This window comes from Castanea sativa, chromosome 4 (genome assembly GCF_040712315.1).
Source record: "Castanea sativa cultivar Marrone di Chiusa Pesio chromosome 4, ASM4071231v1".
In the NCBI taxonomy this organism is placed as follows: Eukaryota; Viridiplantae; Streptophyta; class Magnoliopsida; order Fagales; family Fagaceae; genus Castanea; species Castanea sativa.
The window spans coordinates 14,179,329-14,200,054 of record NC_134016.1 but is presented as its reverse complement, the minus strand read 5'-3'; the positions used below and the strand labels follow the sequence as shown (position 1 = coordinate 14,200,054).

The following is a 20,726-nucleotide window of genomic DNA, read 5'->3' as shown; positions in this document are numbered from 1 at the left end:
AAAAGTTAACTTCAAGATCAACATCAAAGGATGAGACTATCTTGTATGTCGTCACAAGTAAGGCATCAACCATACCCATACAAAAAAGTCTAAGCCTTTGTAGAATTGACGCCTATTTTGTTATCATCGAGACCCTGTTGCACCCGTATTTACACTGTATATAGGCCTTATTTTGTCAAGCAAGCGTAAATTTGCACATTGGAAATGGAAAGGCAAGCAATGAGTCTGAGACTATTGTGCTCAATTCAATTCCAAACCATCCTTCTCTTGTTGGTTGTACTACTGCATGTACAAACTCTTGCTGTTTTTGGTATTAGTATTGGCACCTCCACTTATTTTGGTGGGAATGAGACTGATCATCAGGCTTTGTTGGCCTTCAAGACACAAATAACACGTGACCCTGAAAATGTTTTAAGCTCATGGAATGATTCCCTCCATTTCTGCGAGTGGGAAGGTGTTACGTGTGGCCGCAAGCATAGAAGAGTCATTGTATTAGATCTTCAGGCCAAAGGTTTAGTGGGTTCCTTGTCTCCATACATAGGCAACCTTAGCTTCATTAGGGAAATTGTGCTGGCAAACAACACCATTGGAGGCAAAATCCCTGATGAAGTTGGCAATCTATTCAGGTTGCAAGCATTGCGGTTGTCTAATAACTCCTTCGAAGGGGAAATTCCTGCAAACCTTTCCCATTGCTCCAACCTCTACCACCTTGATGTAGGTAGAAATAACCTTTCAGGGTCAATCCCAATGGAGCTTGCTTTTTTGTCGAAGCTGGAGTATCTTTATGTTCGAAAGAACAATCTCAAGGGAGAAATTCCAGCTTTCATTGGGAATCTTCGCTCTCTACAACAACTATTTGTAGCCTTCAACTTTCTGGGAGGACATATTCCAGATGCCTTGGGTCAATTAAGAAGCTTAACTTTTCTTGGACTGGCTGGGAATAAACTCTTTGGTTTGATCCCTCCATCTTTATATAATCTTTCGTCTATTACTGTTTTTGCACTATATGAAAATGAGCTTAGTGGAAGTCTTCCTACAAACTTATTCCTCACCCTTCCGAATCTCCAATTGTTTCTAATCTCTGAAAACCAGTTCATTGGATCTCTTCCAGTTTCATTATCTAATGCTTCAAAGCTACAATACTTTGAAGTTGACACAAACAATTTTATTGGAAAATTTTCAGTCAATTTTGGAGGCTTAAAGAATTTAGAGCATTTCCTTATTGGCAGAAATAATTTTGGAAGTGTAGATGATGATGAAATGAATTTCTTTCAATCTCTAGTCAATTGTAGCAGTTTACAAAAAATAGATCTTGGATCAAATCAATTCGAAGGTACGTTGCCCAATGTTTTGGGTAATCTTTCAACCCAGCTTACCGATTTTACAATTAGTGAAAATCTTATTTTTGGAGATATCCCAATAGGGATGGGTAATTTGGTTAACTTGACCATCTTAGAGATGGCGTATAACAAATTTACTGGAAGAATCCCGGATGATATTAGTAGTCTTAAAAAGTTACAGCTATTAGATTTATCTGACAACAAATTCTCAGGAAGATCACCGATTACCCTCGGAAACCTATCATTGTTAAATAAATTGTTCTTAGATAATAACATTTTGCAAGGAACTATCCCACCAAGTATAGAAAAATGCCAAAATTTGTTGTTGCTAGATCTTTCTCAAAACAATCTCACTGGCACCATTCCAAAGCAACTCTTTGCAATTTCCATGTTGTCAATTTCACTTAGTTTAGCACAAAACTTTTTCGTAGGATCACTACCTTCAAAAGTCGGCAACTTAGTCCATTTATCAGTGTTGAACTTATCTGAGAACAAGTTGTCTGGTAAAATTCCAAGTAGCCTAGGCTTTTGCACAAGCCTTGAGTACCTTTATGTGGAGGGTAATTTATTTCAAGGAGAAATTCCAACATCCCTAAGTTCTTTGAGTGGTATTCAAGTCATGGATCTTTCTCGGAATAACTTCTCTAGTCAAATTCCAAATTTCTTGGAAAAACTCTCCCTCAAGAAATTGAATTTATCCTTCAATGATTTTCAGGGAGAGGTTCCAACAAAAGGAGTGTTTGCAAATGCTAGCGCAATATCAGTTATCGAAAATAGCAGGCTTTGTGGGGGCATATCAGAACTCATGTTGCCTAGTTGCTTAACTAAAAAAGAGAAGAAAAGGAAGTGGTCTCTTACACTCACAATTGTAATCTCAGTGGCATGTGTGCTCCTTGTAGTTGCCACCGTGTCTTTTTTCTTATTTTATTGGCACAAAAATATAAAAAAAAGATGAGTCTTTAGGATCTACCTTGAGAAAGTCGCTTTTGAAAGTGTCTTACCAAATGCTTCTCAAAGCAACAGATGGGTTCTCATTAACAAATTTGATTGGTGTGGGTAGTTTTGGTTCAGTGTACAAAGGCATCCTTGGTGAAGATGGGTCAATTGTCGCAGTCAAGGTACTAAATCTTCAACGTCAAGGAGCTTTTAGGAGCTTCATCTCTGAGTGTGACGCCTTGAAAAATATTCGTTATCGGAATCTTGTGAAGATAATAACTTCCTGTTCAAGTGTGGATTTTCAGGGAAATGATTTTAAGGCTCTAGTTTATGAGTTCATGCCAAATGGAAGTGTAGAAAAATGGTTACATATGGATTTGGAAACAGATACCGAGCAAGCAGAGATACAAAATTTGAACCTTCTTCAAAGAACAAACATTGCCATTGATGTTGCATGTGCACTCGATTACCTACACCACCATTGCCCAGTGCCAGTTGTTCACTATGATCTAAAGTCAAGTAACATTCTTTTCGATTGTGATATGACAGCTCATGTTGGAGATTTTGGGCTTGCAAAATTTCTTGCAGAACTTACAATTCCAAAACAAAGTAGCTCAATTGGAATAAGGGGAACAATAGGGTACACTCCTCCAGGTAACAAAATTTTTTTGTTCTTTTAATTGTTAATATATGCTTTACCACATTAACCATGATAACATTAACTTTTAGATCCCTAATTGTCATGTGAATGTATCATTTATGTCAAATATCCTGAATGACAGAGTATGGTCTAGGAAGTGAGGCGTCAACCAAAAGGGATGTCTACAGTTATGGAATCCTATTGTTAGAGATGATAACAGGAAAGAGGCCCACAGATCACATATTTGAGGGAGGCTCTAACCTTCACAATTATGCTAGCATGGCCTTGCCTAATTGTGTAATGGAGATTGTTGACTCAAAGCTTTTAAATAATGTTGATGAAGTGATAGATAATCATAATTTTAGCCCTACAAATAGAAAAGAGGAGTGTTTGATATCCATGGTCAAGGTCGGAGTAGCGTGCTCTATGGAGTTGCCACAAGAACGATGGGACATTAGCAAGGCCATTTCTGAGCTGCATTTGGTCAGGGACATTCTTCTTGGCTCTAGGAGTTAATGCAACATCTTTGACAACATGGAAGGTCAAAAATCAAACTTTTCACCCTCTTAATGTTGGTTTTAAATAATTTACTTACTTTGCTATTTTCCTTTTTATATTGAATCGCAGGCCCATAAAGTCTACAATCCTTCAAAGTTTTACAATGGATGGAGAGATTCTTCTCGCATACTCCGTACTAGATAAGCATAGTCATGGTTTATTGCATAAGGAGTGTTCTGCATGTTTCTTATTCCTTGCCTTATATTTGTGTTTTACACGTTTGGGAGTAACTCAAAATAATTTCCCTCAAACTTGTATCTTGTTTAATTATATTGTTATTATGATTTGAATATCAACTATTTAATATAATTTGTAGTTGTAATATATTCAAGCAAATAATAAGATGTATTTTCCACTTGCTACCTATTCCTCGTCAATACATTTTTCTTCAAAGGTCGAGGTTAAATAATAGAAGGATGGATGATTTGTTTATATCAATGCAAATCACGAATATCCATGTTATGGTTACCCAATTTTCAAGAACAAAATTAATCACATAATAACAATGCCTGACAAGATAGAATAAGGAGTAATAGGTTCCATTCATGTTCTTCGAAGATCATGTTGGCTAGTCAAATCTGTTAAGTAGTTATTTCTATTCTGCTAGTGATAAGATGAAATTACAAAATATGGAGTGACCTGACCTAATCATGGTTGAGAACCATCAAATTAAAGACAGTCTATTTTATACATGACTTTTCTAAGAAGCTCCACAAGGTCCAAGTTTTTACATGTCGAGTAAGATGAGTTTGTATATGATCCTATAATCAGGTATGCCAAATAATGTATTAGATTAAGGACAAATTTGGCTATAAACTTGGTTAGAGCTTTAGACTACAAGCCATTCTCAGATGTTGGTATGTGTACTTTTCAAGCGCAATGCACACAACTCACATAGAGCATCCCCAACAAGCTTTTTAAACCCAAAATTTGGAGAGTAAACCCACAAAATATTACTCCAACAGCCTCTCTAAATTAGTGTTCATGAGCCAAAAATTGTTTGCTAATGAACAATGGCATTCTTGGTCTGATGACCTACTGTTCATTAGCAAGACAATTTATGAGAATAAAAAATTCAACCAATCAATTAAAATATTCAGTTTTTACTTAATATTCACAACTGCTACAAGAGAGAGATACAATCAAAACAAAGAGAAAATACAATCTTTCGTATAAAATAAAACTAATCAAATCAAAACCAAAAAAAAAAAAAAATGTAGAACGTTGTTCTAACCCATATGCTCATTAAGCTGCATGTTCTTAGAAGTGGGGAGGAGGACAAGCAGCATGCATGAATGTAGATTTAAAAGGCCAACTCTCTCTAGTCTTTGTTCTCTACTAGTGATCTATGCGTGTATGAGAGAGAGAGAAAGAAAGAGAAAGAGGAAGAGCTGGAGATATGTTATGGAGATCAAGAACTTGAAAAACAAAATGTAAAACAAAAGTGAAGATAGAGATAGGGATAGGTGTACATTTGTGGAGGAGAAAAACAAGAGAAAAAAGAAAAAACGTATGGATAAAAAAAAACTAAAGAAAGAAAGGAAAAATAATACAAAGAATAAGAAATCAAAATTGAAAAATGTTACACTATATTTTCACAATACTTTCATAATAAATTTTAAGTGACAGATTATTATTAGTTGATATTGGTGAGTAAAAAAGAAATTTAAGTGGTAGCTTCAAGTTAGAACGGGTAACAACTTACTACAAAAGATTTTGTTGTGAAAATATTGCAAAAAAAATGTTATAGACGCAACACTTCTCATTAAAAAAAGCATATGTAATTGTTAATGTTGTTTGGAATTTGAAAAATATAGACATTATGAATGAATGAAGAAATATTAAAAAAAGAATAAAGAAATAATATTTTAATGGGATAGAGTAAGAAGATAAAAGGAAAAAGTCACTATTCATTCTTCAAACAATATAGAAATTTACAGAGATTGCTAAAGATGCTCTTAACCACGCTTAGCCAACCAACAAGTGAGTCATGTGCAAAGATCTCATTTAGAGTTCACTTAAGAACAATAATTAATGGGTTTATTGTATTTAAAACAATAGATGATTTTAAAGATTCAATTTTAGCAAGAATAATTAGTATGTTTAGTATTAAGCAACAATATGCAATGAACTTATAGACTGTCTTATATAAGAAACGCTATGTTCACAACACTTTCACAACAAATCCTAAGTAGTAGATTGTTTTTTATTGACCAAAAAGTAATTTTAGTAATAGGTTTAAATTAAAACTAATAACAACTTATCACCTAAGATTTATTGAGAAAATGTTGTGGACATAGCATTTCTCATCTTTTATTCTCTTGCTAGTATCTATTATGAACAAATTTGTAATAAGAAAATGACGTAGACCACAAGATTCATTTTTTATAAAATTAAAAAAAAAAAAATACATCTTCTTACTGATCCCTCTAAATATATATCCTAGAGTCTCCACTGATTTATAACTTTTTTGAAACTCAAGTTTACTGTATAACTCAAGTTCTAGAAACTCGAGTTCTTTGAAAACATAGCCTTTAAGTTTGTCGTGCTATTTTTTATGGAACTCAAGTTTCTGAAATTCAAGTTACATAAAAAATTGATGGCTATTTTCCATGGAACTCGAGTTTGTGAAACTCGAGTTCTACAAACTCAAGTTTTAAAAAAGTGATAGATCTCTAATTATTTTTCAAACAATAGTAAATATATACATATTTTTCCAAATGGTGGTATTTTTGGCCCTATAAACACATATCCAAATCTTCAAATTCTAGTATGTGCTTCTCACGTGGCTTGTTTCACAGGTCAGCATTTGCGAGCTAGTCGCGAAATCCTCATCTTCACAAATTCTTCACCAAACTCTCACACACAACCCTTACATTAAATCCCACAAAAATACATGGAAAATATTGAACAAAATTACAATCAAATTTGACACGGAATAAAAGTCAACATAAAACATAGTTGTAAATCACAACTTTACACATGCATAATTTCTTTCATCCTCCATTTATCCTTTAAATCAAATTGTTTGTTTTCATGCATATTATCCAACGACATTGAAAAAACCATATGATTAAATGACAAATCCCTTATGCTTTATCTAACAATCGCATGCAATACCAAAATTTCCAAAGAGTAGGAAACACATCACAACATAAAAAATGAATATTTGGTTATCAACGAAGAACAATTGCAGTGCACACCTCAAAAGTCAACTTCACAATTGATATCAATAACGCAAGGATAGTACTATCTTGTACTTGGTCACAAAGTTAGTCATCAACCAAATACCCACAAAAGAAGTCTAATCGGTTACCCACAAAGAACAATTACAGCTCAGCCTCAAAAGTAAACTTCAAGATCAATATCAAAGGCACAAGGACAAGACTACCTTGTATGTCGTCACAAGTAAGGCATCAATTATACCCACACAAAAAAAAAAGTCTAGGCCTTTGTAGAAGTGACGCCTATTATGTCATCATCAAGACCCTGGTGCACCCATTTTCACCGTATAGATGCCTTATTTTGTTAAGCAAGCCTAAATTTTGCACATTGGAAATGAAAAGGCAAGGAAGAGGATTTTCACTTGCAGCAATGAGTCTCAGACTATTGTGTCCAATTCACTTCCAAGCCATCCTTCTGTTGTTCTTTAAACTGCTGCATGTAAAAATTCCTACTATTTTTGCTGGTAGTAGTACTTCCACCTTTAGTTATTTTGGTGGGAATGAGACGGATCATCAAGCTTTGTTGGCCTTCAAAAAGAAGATAACACATGACCCTGAAAACATTTTAAGCTCGGGGAATGATTCCCTCTATTTCTGCAAGTGGGAAGGTGTTACGTGCAGCCACAAGCATAGAAGAGTCACTGTATTAGATTTGAGTTCCAGAGGTTTGGTGGGTTCCTTGTCTCCATACGTAGGCAACCTCAGCTTCATTAGGGAAATCCAGCTCTCCAACAACACCATTGAAGGCCAAATCGTAGATGAAGTTGGTCGTCTACTCAGGTCGCGAAGATTGGGCCTGTCTAATAACTCCTTCCAAGGGAAAATTCCTGCAAACCTTTCTCATTGCATCGAACTCAGATATCTTGTAGTTGGTAAAAATAACCTTTCAGGGTCAATCTATAAGGAGATTGCTTCTTTGTCAAAGCTGGAGTTTCTTGCTGTTCGCAACAACAATCTCACAGGAGGAATCCCACCTTTCATAGGCAACTTAAGCTCTCTCCAAGTTTTTTCTGCAACCTACAATGTCTTTGGAGGACACATTCCAGAAGCCTTGGGTCAATTAGGAAGCTTAAATACACTTACACTGGGTGACAATAAACTTTCTGGTTTGATCCCTCCATCTTTCTATAATCGTTCGTCTATTACTTATTTTTCAATGTATGAAAATGAGCCTAGTGGAAGTCTTCCAACAAACTTATTCCTCACCCTTCCGCATCTCCAGTTGTTTCAAATCTATTCAAACCAATTTACTGGATCTCTACCGGTCTCATTATCTGATGCTTCAGAGCTACAATCTTTTGCAGTTGCCGAGAACAATTTTACGGGAAAAATTTCAGTCAATTTAGGAGGCTTACACCGTTTGAACGATTTTATAATTAGCAATAATTATTTCAGAAGTGGAGATGATAATGAAATGAATTTCTTGCAATCTCTACTCAATTGTAGCAGTTTACTGAGAATAAGTCTTGAGGTGAATCAATTCGAAGGTAAGTTGCCTAATGTTTTTGGCAATCTTTCAACCCCACTTACTTATTTTGCGATTGGCCACAATCTTATTTTTGGAGAGATCCCTTTAGGGATGGGTAATTTGGTTAACTTGACAATCTTATTGATGAATGATAACAAATTTACGGGGACAATCCCAGCTGATATTAGCAGTCTTAAAAAGTTACAACGATTACATTTATCTAACAACAAGCTTTCAGGAAGGTTACCAATTACGCTTGGAAACCTATCATTGTTAACTGAATTGATCTTAGATAATAACATATTGCAAGGAAGTATCCCACCAAGGATAGAAAATTGCCAATATTTGTTGTTGCTAGATCTTTCTCAAAACAATCTCATTGGCACCATTCCAAAGCAACTCTTTGCAATTTCCATGCTATCAATTGGACTCAGTTTAGCACAAAACTTTTTCGTAGGATCACTACCATCAGAAGTTGGCAACTTAGTCCATTTAGAAGTGTTGAACTTATCCGAGAACAAGTTGTCTGGTAAAATTTCAAGTAGCCTAGGCTCTTGCACAAGCCTTGAGTACCTTTATGTGGAGGGTAATTTATTTCAAGGAGAAATTCCAACATCCTTGAGTTCTTTGAGTGGTATTCAAGTCATGGATCTTTCTCGAAATAACTTCTCTAGTCAAATTCCAAATTTCTTGGAAAAACTCTCCCTCAAGAATTTGAATTTATCCTTCAATGATTTTCAGGGAGAGGTTCCAACAAAAGGAGTGTTCGCAAATGCTAGCACAATATTTGTTGTCGAAAACAGCAGGCTTTGTGGGGGCATATCAGATGTCATGTTGCCCAGCTGCTTAACTAAAAAAGAGAAGAAAATGAAGTGCTCCCTCGCACTCACAATTGTAATCACAGTGGCATGTGTGCTCCTTGTAGTTGCCACAGTGTCTTTTTTCTTATCTTATTGGCACAAAAATATAAGAAAAGATGAGTCTTCAGGATCTACCTTGAGAAAGTCACTTTTGAAAGTGTCTTACCAAATGCTTCTCAAAGCAACAGATGAGTTCTCATTAACAAATTTGATTGGAGTGGGTAGTTTTGGTTTAGTGTATAAAGGCATCATTGGTGAAGATGGGTCAATTGTTGCAGTCAAGGTACTAAATCTTCAATGTCAAGGAGCTTTTAGGAGCTTCATCTCTGAGTGTGACGCCTTGAAAAATATTCGTCATCGGAATCTTGTGAAGATAATAACTTCCTGCTCAAGTGTGGATTTTCAGGGAAATGATTTTAAGGCTCTAGTTTATGAGTTCATGCCAAATGGAAGTGTAGAAAAATGGTTACATATGGATTTGGAAATAGATACCGAGCAAGCAGAGCTACAAAATTTGAACCTTCTTCAAAGAACAAACATTGCCATTGATGTTGCATGTGCACTCGATTACCTAGACCACCATTGCCTAGTGCCAGTTGTTCACTGTGATCTAAAGCCAAGTAACATTCTTTTCGGTTATGATATGACAACTCATGTTGGAGATTTTGGGCTTGCAAAATTTCTTTCAGAATTTACAATTCCAAAACAAAGCAGCTCAATTGGAATAAGGGGAACAATCAGGTACACTCCTCCAGGTAACAAAAATTTACTGGTCTTTTAATTGTTAATATATGCTTTCCCACGTTAACCATTATTTATATATTACTAAAAGCTAAAGTGTAACATTTATTGTTGCTACACTCCAGTTAAACCACGTCAGCGCCATGTCAACATTTCATTTCATATTTTATTTTTATTTTTAGATTTACCGGTTGATATTTATTGAGCATCTCCTTAAATTCAAGTGTTACTCTATTTTCAACTCTATCATGTGTCTCTCCATTAACCTAGACTCTTCAAATGCTGCTATTATATGAAATTCTGACTGTCACCGATAGATTACAACCTCCTCACATTCTTTATTTGTTGTAACTTCTCCCATTTATTAGGTATGATATGACAAATAACACCATGTGGCAAACAATTATTAAATACATGTCAATTTTTTAGCATGTGTCAACAATATACGCTATAAGTTCCACCATTATAATTAATATCCACAATAAACTTAAATACTCCATCAATTTTTTTTTCCTTTTCTTTTTTGGCTTAGATCTTTTTTAAGTAACCCAAAAGTCATGTTTTATCATAACTAAATCACCACTAACAAAATCTATCGTTTCCTAAGAAAAAAAAACTCTTTCCTTTTTCTTTTTTTCTTTTTTGGTTTTTTCCCCCTCCATCACTCCTAAAACACATATCTAATTATATATTATGAAATTGGATTTAAAACTTTTTTTTTTTTTCCCTTTCCATAAACCTAAAGATCTATGCTCTCTTTCCTCTTTTTACATTTTCCTATTACCATAATATCTATACTCTCTTTCCTCTTCTTTCATTTTCCTATTACCATAATGACCCTTAACGTTCTAATTAAGCATATCTCTACACCTCTCTCTCTCTCTCTCTCTCTCTCTCTCTCTCTCTCTCTCTCTCTCTCTCTCTCTCTCTCTCAGCATATGAACCAATATTACCTTTTATTTTTTATTTCCATTTGAATGTTAAGCTGCCAATATTTTTCTTTGCCGTTTTCATTCAGCATGTATTCATACTTCCTATTGCGTTGCCATGTTAGACTCCATTTACCTTTTTAATTTTACGCTTTTTTAACCGTTACATTTTATGGGTTTATCCAACCTTTCATATGTTGATATATGATTGTTACCAAAAAAATTAATAAATCTTCTACATCCTTTCCTCTTCTTTCAATAAAACAGTCAAAAACTTTAACTCTCTATATTTCCTATATTTGGATTGTCTCTTTCAATTTCTCTAATACTTTTTTTCTCCCAAAAAAAAAAATCTCCCTAATAAATGAAAGTTAAGGGTTGCAGTAGGGAAATTAGCTTCACCACAGCAATAGTACCTCTCGCTCTCTCTAACTTTATTCTTCAACTCTATATATTTCTTATATTTGGATTGTCTCTTTCGATTTCTCTAATACATTTTTCTCCAAAAAGAAAATCTCCCTAATACATGAAGTTTAGGGGTTGCAATAGGGAAATTAACTTCACCACAGCAATAGTACCCCTCTCTCTCTCTCTCTCTAACTTTATTCTTCATGTATTTGCATGTTCTCAATTCACATATTTCCTTCTTTGTATATAGAATTTGTGCTTGAATGGTATTTTGTGACCAAAAATTTATTTTTGCTAAAAGCTTGAAATGGTTGATATTATTTTAAGGTCAGTGTTAAAGTTTTGAATCTCGGTGCTTGGATGAGTTTTCTTTAGATTAATGTTTTTTTATAGCTTTGAGCATAAAATAGTTTTATAGGAATCAATTTGTTTGTACAATTTTACTTGTATCTTTAGTACAAAACTTATATTTGGTTGGTATTCTTTTTTGTATGACATGTAGTACTGTTTCAGGTCTTTGTTCCTATGATGCTGCATTGATCAAAACATGTGAAATTTGGATGAGAAGCAACGTCTTATAAACACCTCTACTTCTGATGCACATAAAACCCACGCAAACATACTTTCATTTTGAGTTATATATCAATTTGACCATGCATTAATCTATATATACTATAAAACTGAAGCCTTTGACTTATTTTGAAGCTTTCACATTTTCCCACATCAGCCCTATTAAAAAAAACTATTTATTCATTGTTAGATTTTTTTTTTTTTTTTTTATAGTCAATAGTTTTCCCGTGCATCGCACAGGTTAGAGACTGGTCTATATATATCTAAAAGCTGAGACGTAAAATTTAATGTTGTTATACTCCTATTGAACCACCTCATCAGTTATGTCATACTTTAAAAAAAAAATCTTTTATGATTTTTCTATTTTATTTTATATAAAATAATTAAATATAGTTCATGGACAAACCTATTAATGCACGCTATTACTATTCAACATGTTACTTTTCATTTTTTTTTGAATGCAAATATTTGACTATTTAGCTACCCAAATTGATTTCAACCGTTCATTTTTTCCTTTCTAATTTCAAGTAATTGGTAAAATTGAATAATTCATTATCTTTTTAGTAGATATATGCACATATTTGACTATTCATTACAAACATTACTATTCAGTAGATGCAAATGTTTGATTATATTCAACTACCCAAATTGATTTCAACTTTTCGTTTTCTTCTTTCTAATTTCAAGTAATTGTTAAAATTGAAATTTTAAACTTTTCATCTTCCTATTCTTAAAAAAAAAAAAAAAAAAAAAAACTCTTCTTCTCTTCCTCCAACCTTTCTCCTCCCTCTTTGCCTCTTTATCTCCCTACTACTCCTTATTTTACCATTAAACTTCTTTCATCATTTCATTTCTTATATGTTGACTCTTCTTCTCCCCATCTTATTTTGTATAAATTTGATATTATTTATTCTATTCAATCCATATTTTTTCCACACAAAAACTATGAGGACTCTCTCTCTCTCTCTCTCTCTCTCTCTCTCTCTCTCTCTCTCTCTCGATTTTTGTTCTTTTTTATAGCTCTAATTTAGGTTGATGGTTTTTTTAATTTAATTTTTTGTGTTGTATTTTTTTAAATTTCCCATCACAAATCACTCTTATAGCTTTGGTTGAATTTTGGTTTGGGTTAATAAGTAGTTTTTTTTTTTTAATCGAAATTTGAGTTTATACATGGCTATGATTTTGAATGTGCCCACCAATGGACTTCCATTGAACAAAGATGTATTCACAATGTTTTTAGCTTCATATACTTCTTTGGTAATGTGAATTTGAGAAAGAGAAAAAGGGTAGGCAAAGGATGTATGGTCTTTTATAATCTCCTATGTCTTGAAGAAAGTGGAGCGCCTATTAGTCTCCCTTCTACTGGAATTTTGTATAGAAAGCATTTTGCTATAAGTTCCTTGACTTTTTGTTATTTTTATTTTGGTCATTTTATTACAAATAATTAGCATCACCACCATCAAATTTTTAGTTAATTTGAACTTTCTTGGTAGGGTTTTACTTTCCTTAGTTGATCATCTTTACTGAAAATGCCAAAAAGAGAATAAGATAAAATATAATTTAATCTATAGCATCATTATGCTATTAATGTTTTAATGTATAGATACTTAAGGAATTTTTTTTTTTTTGCAATTTATTTTATTTTATATTTCCACTTTATGATATATGATTTATTGATTATGATCTATTGCATAGTTATCTTTATTTACTTTTTCACTTACTTTCAATTGTGAGGAAGAAAGTGATGTGGATCTATGTTTTGGAGAAAAATATACCTATAAGAGTTGAATTGCATATATCTGTATAGTAATAGACAAAGTATACATAGTTACAACTTGGTCTAATAGTTCTCATACTATCAATTTTATAAAAAAAAAATTATTGTATTGTGTTTTCATACATATCTCACTATATATAATACCTAACTACAAAAAACTTCTGATTTAAAACATAATTTTAAATAACACATATTGAACTTTTAAAAATACGCAATCTAATATATTAATTCAATAATTATCTAATAAAAAATAATCATATCAAATTTTTCTGAGCATCGCGTGGGTCTGCGACTAGTTACATTAATTTTTAGATCCCTAATTGTCATGTGAATATATTATTTATGTCAAATATCCTAAATGACAGAGTACGGTATAGGAAGTGGAGTGTCAACCAAAGGGGATGTCTATAGTTATGGAATCCTATTGTTAGAGATGATAACAGGAAAGAGACCCACATATCACATGTTTGAGGGAGGCTTTAATCTTCACCATTATGCTAGCATGGCCTTGCCTAATTGTGTAATGGAGATTGTTGACTCAAAGCTTTTAAATAATGTTGATAAAGTGATTGATAAGCATAAGTTTAGCCCTACAAATAGAAAAAAGGAGTGTTTGATATCCATGGTCAAGGTCAAAGTGGCGTGCTCTGTGGGGTTACCACAAGAATGATGGGACATTAGCAAGGCCATTTCTGAGCTGCATTTGGTCAGGGACATTCTTCTTGGCTCTAGGAGTTAATGCAACATGTTTGACTACATGGAAGGTCAAAAATCAAACTTTTCACCCTCTTAGTGTTGGTATTAATTAAATAATTTACTTACTTTGCTATTTTCCTCTTTATGTTATATCGCAGGCCCATAAAGTCTACAATCCTTCAAAGTTTTACAATGGATGGAGAGATTCCTCTGGCATACTAGATAAGCATGGTCATGGTTTATTGCATAAGGAGTGTTCTGCATGTTTCTTACACCTTGTCTTATATTTGTGTTTTATACGTTTGTGAGTAACTAAAAATAATTTCCCTCAAACTTGTATCAATGTTTAATTCTATTGATATTATGCTTTGAAAATTAACTATTTAATTTAATTTGTAGTTATAATATATTCAAGCAAATAATAAGATGTATTTTCCACTTGCTACCAATTCCTCGTCAATACATTTTTCTTCAAAGGTCGAGGTTAAATAATAGAAGCTATGATTTGTTTACATTAATGCAAATCACATACATCCATGCAATGGTTACCCAATTCTCAAGAACAAAAGTAATCACGTGATAACAATGCCAGCCAAGATAGAATAAGGAGTAATAGGTTCCATTCATGTTCTTCCTAGTCAAATCTGTTAAGGAGTTAATTCCATTGTTATTAATACCGTTTCGGACCCTGTTTCGGTTTGTCCAGTGGAATGGAATATTTCGGTACCGTCCGATTTCGGCGTACCGTTTTAAGGTGTTTCGGGTTCCTAAAAATTAAATTATATATATTCTTGTAAAACATAAAATTGTCAATTCTAATAAATAAATAACTAAATTTCAAATAATACAAATCATTTAGTCTTAACTCTTAAGTCTTAAACATCAATATAACATCTATTTAACATCACACAATAAGAAGATTTATAACAAGTCATTACTCATTACATAAGCACATAATAATTAATAACTAATAAGCCAAAAAAATTTATAACATAATATTAGCCATCAAATTTTTTTTTTTTTTTTTCCATAGGCCAAATCATGTACCGGCCGGAATTCACATCTCGGCCGGAATTGGCCGGAATGGACCGGAATGGCCCGAAATCTGGCCCGAGGTGGAACGTTGGGTATTCCGGTACCGGTTTGCACACCGGAACGAAAAATTCCGGCCGTTCCGGCCGGAACGGAACGGAATCAATAACAATGGTTAATTCTATTATGCTAGTGATAAGACGAAATTGCAATATTTGGAGTGACCTAATCATGGTTGAGAACCATTAAATTAAAGACAGTCTATTTTATACACAACTTTTCTAAGAAGCTCCATAAGATCCAAGTTTCTGCATGTCGAGTAAGATGAGTTTGTATATGATCCTGTAATCAGGTACGTCAAATAATGTATTAGTTTAAGGACAAATTTGGCTATAAACTTGGGACAAATTTGGCTATCTCTTTGTTAAATTTTGTATAATTTAAATTTGTTAGTAACTATTCTAAAAAAAAAATTCCTAAAACCACCAAATACACTCCTAAGTACGTTAACACTAGGGAGAAAATCTTTTAGACTACTACCTTATTTGGCTAAATTAACACTCCTCCTAAGTCATTAACACGTTAACACTACCGGCTTAGACCCAAATAACAGTCTCCTCCGTCATTTGCCAAAATCGAAGGGTACTTAAACATAATCCTACGGGTCCCCAAGAAATAACAGAAAATAAAGTAATAATCACAGTTGGATGATGGGTGAACGGTCGGGTCGGGCTTAAACTCAATGATCTCGATTCATTATCCTCAATTGTTTACAAAAACATTTCCCCCCAACATGGAAAACTTTTTATTTTCCTTCCCTCTCATTCTTTCTTTCTGTAGAGGAAAACTTTTTTCTTTTTCACAACATTATTCTTCTGTTTTTTTTTCCTCTCAAACCCATATCTCCCCACACAAATCAGTAGCAGGAAAATGCCAATAGAAATGCCCAAAGGGCTACCATTCTCAGTGGACACATGGACTTCTTCTTCAAAGAGAAAGAGGCACCACTTTTTAACTCATGCCCACAAAGACCACTCCTTTGGCATCTCTTCCCACTTTTCTTTCCCTATCTACTCAACCCTTCTCACCAAGTCTCTAGTCCTTCAACACTACCCCCAGGTTTGTCTCTGTTTTCAGGGTTTTTTTTTTTTTTTTTTTAATTTTTTAAAAAATTGGGTTGTGCTTGATTTTATGGGTTTTGCGCAGCTTGATGATTCATTGTTTGTGGAAATTGAAATTGGGCAATCGGTGGTTGTGGATGATCCTGATGGGGCTTTCACTGTCACGGCTTTTGATGCCAACCACTGCCCTGGTAATTTATTGTTCTTCTTTTATAGTTTTTGATTGGCTCTGTATTGTATTTTGCTGTTTAATTGGTTTGCTCATGTGGGTTTTGTGGAAATCGTATAATTTTGTTCTTATTGTTGGATATTTCATATTTTATATATATGCATATTTCAGGGATAGGATTTGTTTAAATTTGATCTTATAATGATATGTTGTATTTTTAATGGTTACGATTGAATAGAGATTGGAGTGGATGTTACCCTTAGAATTAGAGAGAGATGAATTAGCAGGCAAAGCAGATATGTAGTTCCAAGTTATTTTGGAGAGAAATTTAAGTGAATGGCATGAAGCCAAGTTTAATAAAAAAAGTCTATAACTTCAACAAAAATAAGTACTGGGGAGGGGAGGATGTTACTCTATTTTATGAGTTCAGGCATGATGAATCAAATTTCTGCCCCGTGGTCTAGCTAGATACAGATTTATGGTCTGCTTGGATTGAGGGGGAGGGAGGGGGTAGAGTAGAGTTGAATGGAAATTAACCTAATTTTTGGCCAACTCTACTCTACTCCTTTTTGCTCCCCCTCCCTCCGCACCCAATCCAAACAGGCCCTTAAGGAATAAACAGCCCTGTTGTCTGTAAATAGGTGCCATCCCTTTGCCCTTTTAAGTGTCAGTGGCTTTTAACATGGTTACTCCCTCAACCATCGCTGGGCTTTTGTTGGGGCTTTTAACCTGGTTCATAATTTTTCCTAGAGAGCTTGGGCAACAGTTGGGTATCTCTGGCCTAATACTCTACATTTTTAAGTAAATAATATGTCACACTTAAAATGGTGTGCAATAGTGTGTCCACACAGAAGAAAATTATATACCTAATAAACAACAGACGAAGTCAGAGCAGAGAGTATAAGATTAGGATATGGTGCAATATATCTCCCACAAGCAAATTCCAAAGCTATACACAATAAACATTTTCTATTATATTTTTTTTTTTTTTTCAAGTGCCTGCATCATATTGACATAATTAGGCTAGGAATGTCTTGGATTTAGGAATTATGGGAGAAAATCAACTAAAGGAAAACAACAATGCTAGTAAAACTCGTTCAGAAAGTTCTTAAAAATAATAAAAAATTCTGGGATCATTTAATTTGCATAATGTATAGGCAATTATTTCTAATTCTCATCAGCTCTTAGCAAAAAAAATGGTGAAACTTAGGAGCAGTATACTATGTTCCCCAATTAAATATAAATGCCTGATTGCATTGACTATTAAAACACAATTAAATTCAATGCAACTAGGTCTAGTTGTTTGAATTCAATTGGGGAACTTAATGTAATAGACCTAAAGTACTGTATCTAAGTTTTACTGACAAAAGAAATGGTTTCGAATGCATCACCTAAGTGAAATTTCTACTTGGGAGCTTGTGTGTCGGTAAAGACCATTCTACAAAAGCAAAGAAGCACAATCAACTTAGTAGATATCTCAGGAGCCATGTTGCCAAGGGAAAATCATTAAAATTTGGGAAAGATAAAATGTCAGCAGACTCATACAGTTCAATACTCCTTTGATAAATTACTTGTCAAATAGATACCCCATTTGATAATGCATTTATCTCTTTCTTTCATTTGTGTTCAAAACCTAAAATGATTTTGAGAAGCTCTATTGACAGATTGTCCCTTTTCTGGCATGGGTTGTGTAAACCTCAGGAGCTGTAATGTTCTTGTTTGAAGGCAATTTTGGTAATATCTTGCACACAGGAGATTGCAGACTCACGGCTGAGTGTGTACAAAGTTTACCAAAGAAGTTTGTTGGCAAGAAAGGAAAAGTACCAAGGTGTCAACTTGATTATGTTTTCCTAGACTGCACATTTGGGAGATTTCGTCAGAACCTTCCCAGCAAGCACTCAGCAATCCAACAGGTACCCATGGTCTTCATTCTATTCATGTTTCTTTTATAATGTCTGAAGTGATCAGTGGTCTCAAACATGCTGCGATGTGTATATTATGACCTTACTGTAAGCCCTACATACTTTTTTTTTCCTCATGTTAGATTGAAATGTGCAGAATGTGAATACAAGTCTTTATATACTTGTATTTGGTTTAATCAAAATCTATTTTCATGGCTATTACGTACCATTGATAATATCTATCTTGCTTGCTCCTTTGTAGTTTTAGTTTGTTTTACATTAAGGTAATCTTTTGAAAATTTGTGGAAACAATATTCTGCATCTGTAATTTATGGATCATGAAAATTTTTCTGTAGATAGCATATCCTTAGAAACCTGATTTCGAACCTCATCAATGGTTAATTCATTTAGCAGGCATTCATATTTGATGTGTAACTATAAATGAGCCCTTATGTAGGCCTAATTTTAAACTAGGATACTTTATTTTCCTCTACACATTTTTTTTTATTGCTGCATAAAACTTCAAGGTTAATATGAACTCTGGTTTAGGTATATATCATAAATGGATGCTGTTAATTCACAGTTCATTCTCGTTATGCGTATCATTATCTTAGTGTCCATAAGTAAGGCACTTAAGCAGGCTTTGGGAATTCTTACTAACATTATTGTATATCAGTAATAGTAATCAATAAGGGCATCCAATTATGAAAGAAATATATTCCATTCAAATTATTTTAAAATAGATGACCTTTTATGCTCCTTGTTATAATCTTGACGATGGTTAGCGTAATAAAAAAGTTTCATGTTTATGTTTTATTATTATATTTCTTAGCAGTTTATGACTCTCTCTCTCTCTCTCTCTCTCTCTCTCTCTCTCTCTCTCTCTCTCGTTGGAGTGAGTGCTTGTGTGGCCATGTGATTGTTTTTCTCTACAGTTCTATCTTAAATGTTAAGCACATTTCTTATGTCACAATTTCAATACAACCTCAATCTGCTTCTTACATTTCAAACTACGTTTCCATGAAATAGGTTATTAATTGTATATGGAAGCATCCTGATGCCCCTGTGGTGTATCTGACCTGTGACCTTCTCGGCCAGGAAGAAATTCTGGCAAATGTGTCCCAAACATTTGGGTCCAAGATCTATGTTGATAAAGCCTCTAATCCAGAGTGTTTCCAAGCTCTAACCCTAACATTTCCTGACATTATCTCTGAAGATTCCTCGTCCCGCTTCCAGGTATTAGATGGATTTCCTAAACTATATGAAAGAGCAAAAGCAAAGCTTTTGGAGGCCCAAGCTCACTGCCAACCTGCCCCTCTCATAATCCGCCCATCAGCACAGTGGTATGCATGTGAGGAAGAGTTCTCGGAGAATAATAGTCAAAGAAAACTGAGAATGAATGAAGCAGTAAGGGACCAATTTGGTGTTTGGCATGTTTGTTACTCAATTCACTCATCCAAGGAAGAATTAGAATGGACCCTGCAACTTCTTGTGCCTAAATGGGTTGTTTCAACAACCCCTAGTTGTAGGGCCATGGAGCTAGATTTTGTTAAGAAACACTGCTTTGGCAATCACGTAGCTCCAAATGACCCTATCTGGAAGCTTCTTGATATTGGCACGGAAGGTTCTCCAGATGTGGATGTATCCATCAAAGGTGTTAGTGGTTCTCCTATGGTTGAAGAGCACACCCAAACTTATGCTCAACCTCAATTTGAACCAGTAAAAGTATCTACGGGCCTAAAAGGACCTATAAAATTGTCCCCTCCAAGCAAAAAAGTGACATTATTTGGAAGAGCGAGACTTGGTCTCCAAGATTTTAGTTTTTCACATGAGGGCCCAATAGTTGCATCTATCTACAATAACCCTCCACAAATATCTGCCAACAAAGTAGAAGAATTCTCATTCCAGGAGGAAGCTGAAGTGAAATGCCACAAGTCAGAAAGCAAGACAGGTATAGCAGATATTGAAGTGCAATGTCTGAAGTCAGTGGATAAAGAGACTGAAGTTCATAACAATGCTTCTTTAACAATTGGATCATCAAAGAGCTATAGTGAAAGATTGAGGAAGTTTTATAGGACAATGAATGTTCCTGTGCCTCAGCCTCTTCCCTCCTTAGTGGAGCTCATGAAAGCCAGCAAGTGTGCCAAGAGGAAATTTGAGTTATAGTCTTGCCTTTTCCAATGAGGAGGCAACGGGAAAGTATACATATAGCATTAGGATTGGTGCTTTGGCCGTACAACAAGTCATTGTATTTATATTTCCCTTCATGGGGTGATTTTTTAAAGTAATTTTTTTCCCATTTTGTAGCAATATTTGATCCCTCTATGAATAAAGGATGCATTGGATGTTTCAATAA

The 20,726-nt window shown here is 34.2% G+C and overlaps 2 protein-coding genes and 1 pseudogene across 3 annotated transcripts; all 3 read left to right on the top strand.

Moving 5' to 3' along the window:
- The first annotated feature begins 214 nt into the window (after positions 1 to 214).
- On the top strand, positions 215 to 3,680 carry LOC142632311 (putative receptor-like protein kinase At3g47110; annotated as a pseudogene).
- A 3,190-nt stretch (positions 3,681 to 6,870) lies between these two features.
- LOC142630937 (uncharacterized) lies at positions 6,871 to 14,432 on the top strand. The gene is made up of 3 exons (XM_075805002.1): positions 6,871 to 9,781; positions 13,817 to 14,215; positions 14,306 to 14,432. The coding sequence occupies exons 1-2, from the start codon at positions 6,871 to 6,873 to the stop codon at positions 14,119 to 14,121; spliced, it is 3,216 nt and encodes a 1,071-aa protein (XP_075661117.1). The 3' UTR covers positions 14,122 to 14,215; positions 14,306 to 14,432.
- Positions 14,433 to 15,859: 1,427 nt separating this feature from the next.
- Positions 15,860 to 20,726, top strand: LOC142630704 (uncharacterized). 2 transcript variants are annotated; one of them, XM_075804731.1, is made up of 4 exons: positions 15,860 to 16,298; positions 16,386 to 16,491; positions 18,171 to 18,382; positions 19,400 to 20,726. In XM_075804731.1, the coding sequence occupies exons 1-4, from the start codon at positions 16,110 to 16,112 to the stop codon at positions 20,534 to 20,536; spliced, it is 1,644 nt and encodes a 547-aa protein (XP_075660846.1). In that variant the 5' UTR covers positions 15,860 to 16,109; the 3' UTR covers positions 20,537 to 20,726. The 2 variants fall into 2 exon arrangements, with proteins under 2 accessions (XP_075660846.1, XP_075660847.1); XM_075804732.1 differs by having other exon boundaries at positions 16,267 to 16,298; positions 18,134 to 18,382.